Source organism: Oryctolagus cuniculus, chromosome 9 (assembly GCF_051225735.1).
Source record: "Oryctolagus cuniculus isolate XC-2025 breed Fujian yellow rabbit chromosome 9, ASM5122573v1, whole genome shotgun sequence".
NCBI classification, from domain to species: Eukaryota; Metazoa; Chordata; class Mammalia; order Lagomorpha; family Leporidae; genus Oryctolagus; species Oryctolagus cuniculus.
The window spans coordinates 108,778,723-108,783,730 of record NC_142875.1 but is presented as its reverse complement, the minus strand read 5'-3'; the positions used below and the strand labels follow the sequence as shown (position 1 = coordinate 108,783,730).

Here is a 5,008-nt window from a genome sequence, read left to right as displayed (position 1 = left end):
ACTGTGTGGAAAGCTCACGGGATCTGGATGAAGCTCATCTGAGTTTTCAGGAAAATACAAAGATTTTCATGAAGAGGGAGATGGACAATCCACTAAAAAATCTTGAAGTTTGCCGACTTGATATTGTGTATGCACGAATTTTAATGGGAGAATGTTGCTGAATTTTTAGGAATCAAATGTACAGATATACAAAAGGTATACATACTTTTAGACAAAAGAATTAAAGTATTTTATATGTGATATACAAATTTAGGATATTTTCTTACAGACAATGGATGATTTACCAAGCATAACTACAGCTATTGTAGGAATGGAGTTCATAATTGGAATCTTGGGTAATGGATTAATAGCACTAGTGAACATCATTGACTGGGTCAAGAGAAGTAAGATCTCTGCAGTTGATCAGATACTCACTGCTTTGGCAATCTCCAGAATAATCCACCTTTCCAGTAGACACTTAAGTAAGTTATTTTCTATGGTTTGCCCAGGCTTGCTCTGGGCTGAACAAATATTAAAAATGATTCATATTATCTGGATGGTAACCAGTCACTTTAGCATTTGGCTAGCTACAAGCCTCAGTATCTTTTATTTTCTGAAGATAGCCAATTTTTCTAACTCTATTTTTCACTACCTAAAGTGGAGAGTTGAAAAGGTGATCTCAGTGACACTGTTGGTGTCTTTAGTAATTTTGTTTTTAAACATTGCATTTTTGAACACAGATACTGATGTCTGGGTTGCTGGATATAAAAGAAACGTGACTAACAGTTCCAGCTCAAAAGACTCTTTGAACTTTTCCAGACATTTTTTACTCCACTACATGATATTCACAATCATACCCTTCACCCTGTCCCTCACAGCTTTCATCCTGCTCATCTTCTCCCTGTGGAGACATCTCAGGAAGAAGCAGCTCAATGCCACAGCACCCAGAGATGCCAGAACCAAGGCCCACTTGCAAGGTTTGCAGGCTGTGGTTGCCTTCCTCTTATTATACACCTTTTTCTTTCTGTCTCTTCTCATACAAGTTTTGATTTCCGATTTACAGGAGAAAAATGTGATCATCAGTCTTTGCCATGTTTTGGCAATGGCTTTTCCTTCAGGCCACTCATACATCCTGATTCTGAGAAATAAGAAGTTGAGACAGGCCTCTCTGTCTATGCTGTGGTGGCTGAGGTCCAGGGTCAAAGATGCAGAACCCTGATTTCTTTCCACCATTTAGGGGATCATCTTTCATATCCTGGAGGAAAATTAGCTCATTAGGAATTTTCCTATGTCAAGTTTCTCATTTTTAATATTCTTCCATTCTTTATAAATGTATGAGTCATAACAATGTTTGGAATAATCACTAATCAAACTTGCTATAGCACAGCACAATACATACAAATATGTATGTTAGTGCACTTAGACACAGAAGGATGCGAGTACATATCACTTAAAAATAAGAACCTTTTATAATAACCAATAATATATTGTATGAATCATTGAGATTTTTAAAATGAGAAACTTGCAATATAATATTATGTAAATGTGTGTAGATGTGAAACACACTGACTCATGAAATCTTGGGATCATTGTCATCATTGTTATGAATATGGAATTTATTATATTTAACAATGTAGATTTTTTGGTTTTTAAACTAGAATCATTAGTATACAAAATTCTACTTCACTGATAAAGTGACATATTTTCATAGTTTCTATTGCACCATCTCAAAATAGATTTCAATTTTAATGTGGCAGACAATCAAGTCATGACTGATAATAGTTTTATGACTGTGAGAGATTCACAGCCTTGAAATATTTTATCTTGTCATATTCTCCTATTTTCTTATTGGTTATAAACCAATCATGCTGTGATAGAAACAGGTATTTTTAGTGACTTATGGCTGACCAATAAATCATCCATAAAACCTTTTGTTAAGTGTGTATATTTTTGATATTTACTTATTGGAAGAAATGAAAGTTATTTTAATAATATTTATACCATCCTCAAAATTATTTATAATGATTATTTGATTTCTTCCTTTTGATAATTTATAATAATGTTGTGTTGCATTAATGTAATGGATCACCTTTCAATATACTGATTGCAGTGATAAATTGCATCTTTGTGAATGGAAATTTTTTAGTATCTTGCCAATAAGTGTAATCAAAGTTTTCTTTTGAGATAGATTTTTGAAATATGTTTCTTATTAAAAATGTATATGACTCATTAAAATGTCTCACAAAAAGGCTATATAGAGGACTAGTTGTCACCTAGTCCAGTTTTAGGAAGTACTAGCCTTCCGGGGGATTCCTTAGGAAATGGGAAAGCTTTTGATGGAAAACTCTTGGGCAACCTATGTAGCAATTCCTTTAAGTCTTTCTACACAGATCCAATGTTTTTGTTAAACTAAGTATGAGTGGCCAGAAACCATGAAGCTTCTCTCCAGTTGACTAATTTCCACATAAAAATTCTGTCATTTTTGTATGTTTAGTGTGTTACTTTTTTTCAGTTTTTCCTAGCTGATACCAAAGCCTCATAAACTCAAATTTGGTAGATGTTAGGCAAAGGAAAAAACTGCAAATAATGAAAGAGAATATGTTTTCATTTGCATGCTCACAAATGAGAATTCAGCTTTCACTCCAGCATCAGGTATGGAAGATTCCAGCCCATGAGAAGGATATATAGATGTAGGGGATCTTTTGAGTTGTTTTCAAAATAGCAGTGTTGTCCATAAATAAAGAACTGAATTCATACATTAGCATGCCTTGGTGCTTTCTTCTTCACGTTGGCCACAGAATTCAAAAGAAAACATGTTCTTTTACTGCACATACAGAAACCATGTGCTGGCAGAACTTTGTCATGATATTAAGAAATCTTACTTATGCCTTGTGTTTTCCTTCCAGACATTGAAAGTATTACCAAACATTGTTTGCATCTTAGTAATGATGGACTTTGTTCTTGAAAATATTTCCAATTTCTTCATCGTGCTGGTGAACTGCAGTAGTTGTACAATAATGAAAGTTCTCCTGAACTGGTAAAATTCTCATTGCTCTGTCAGACTGCAGAATTGCTTTGCTATGATTATATTAACATATTAGGATTCAGCTACGATTAATCCAGATTTACAGAGTGTGCAGAAGTCATTGTTCTTACAGCGTGGGCAGTGATCAACCATGTTAGCCTCTGGCTTGTTACTTAACTCAATATATTCTATTTGCTCAAAATAGTCAATTGCTCCAACTTTATGTGTCTTCACCTAAAGAGGAATAGCAGCAATAGTAATGCAAAGGTATTTTTTGGAACTTTGGTAGTAGTGTTTCGTCATTTTACAGTGATCAACATGGATCAGGCTATGGAGATGAGTGAATATGGAAGAAATGTGACATTGAAGAATGATCGGCAATGTGTTTATATTTCATTTATTGGACCTTGAATGTTTGAGTGAAAAAAACATTCAATTGAATATCACAAACTGAGCATACATGTTTTGTGTTAGATTTATTTTGACCATGAACTCTTATTTCATGTTTAATTGAAAGCACATTAAATAGTTAAACACAACTATGCATGTAATTAAATTCCAGAATGATATACATTTTTAGAGTGAATTTTGTGTATACCTACCTTTGGGACCCAGCGTTGTGGTAAACCAAGTTAAGCTGACACCTCTAACACCAGCATCCCACATTGGATCACCAAGTCAAATTCCAACCACTCTGCTTCCAATCCTGCCTGCCCTTCCTTCCTTCCTCTCTCTCTCTCTCTCTCTCTCTGAGTCAGATGTCTTTCTGTCTTCCTGTCTTTCTTAGATTTCATTTATTTATTTGAGAGGTAGAGTTACAGAGAGAGAGAGAGAGGGAGAGACATAGAGAAAGGTCTTCCATCCACTGGTTCACTCCGCAGATGGCTGCAATGGCAGAACTGAGCCAATTGGAAGCCAGGAGCTAGGGGCTTCTTCTGGTTCTCCCACACAGTTGCAAGGGCCCAAGCGCTTGGGCCATCTTCCACTGTTTTCCAGGCCATAAGCAGAGAGCTGGATAGGAAGAGGAGCTGCTGGGACATGAACTAGTGCCTCTATGTGATGCTGGTGCTACAGGTGGAGACTTAGCCTATTATGCCACAGTGCTAGCTTTCCTGTTCCTTTCTAATGTTCCTGGGAAAGCAGTGGAAAATGACCCAAGTTCTTGGATACCTTTTGCCCATGGGAGATCAGGGTGGAGTTTCTGGCTCCTGGAATTGGCCTAGCCCAGCCCAGCAGTTGCAACCATTTGGGGAACGAACCAGCAGATGAAAAATTTCTGTCCCTCTCTTCATCAATCTGTTTTTAACACAAATAAATAAACCTTTTTAAATTAAAAATAAATAAAATTTCTTTTACATTGAAAAAGTCTATCTCCCCTAAAAGATTAAAGATGATTAATATAAATGTAATATAAATCGGTGACATAGGCTTGAAAATGTTGTTTATGAGGCAATGAAACTTTCTGCATCTATGAAAATGGCATTGGTGAAATCTATAATAATTAAAACCAATTTATCAAATATCTTCCTTACTAAAATAATGTGTAAAATGCTAAAATGTAACAGTAGTTGACATCATTATTAACAGCAAGTTATATTATAAAAAGGAACTGCATAATCTTCAGTAACTTAATTCTAATAATTATATTAATTCTTGATATTATAAAACTTAAATAGTATTATTTCTTCCTTAAGAAAAGCCAATTCCATCTCTGAATTATTTACTTATTTTTTATCATAAATTTCTCACCCTAATTGCAAAGTAAGCACCACCAGGGTAGATTCATAAGTGCCTTTTTTTTCCTGTTGGCTCCTGGGAGTTAAACCCAGCACATAGAATAGCAGATTCACAAATGATACTATAAAAATAAATGAATGAATGAATTAAACATATTAAAATATTATGAATGATAAGCTAATGAATATAAAATCTATGACAAAGTTGGCACACTGTATAGATATCTTGATTCTGGTTTCACAGCCAGAGACTTGCTTTTCCACAGTT

At 34.9% G+C, this 5,008-nt stretch overlaps 1 protein-coding gene across 1 annotated transcript; it reads left to right on the top strand.

Annotated features, from left to right (window-relative positions):
* Positions 1 to 271: 271 nt before the first annotated feature.
* LOC100349038 (taste receptor type 2 member 14-like) lies at positions 272 to 1,198 on the top strand. Its single transcript, XM_002722170.1, has one exon. It carries the CDS (start codon positions 272 to 274, stop codon positions 1,196 to 1,198), a length of 927 nt encoding a protein of 308 aa, XP_002722216.1.
* The last annotated feature ends 3,810 nt before the right edge of the window (positions 1,199 to 5,008 follow it).

Coding starts and splice junctions, on each gene's coding strand:
- LOC100349038 (XM_002722170.1), top strand. CDS start 272: ATGGATGATTTACCAAGCATAACTACAGCTATTGTAGGAATGGAGTTC.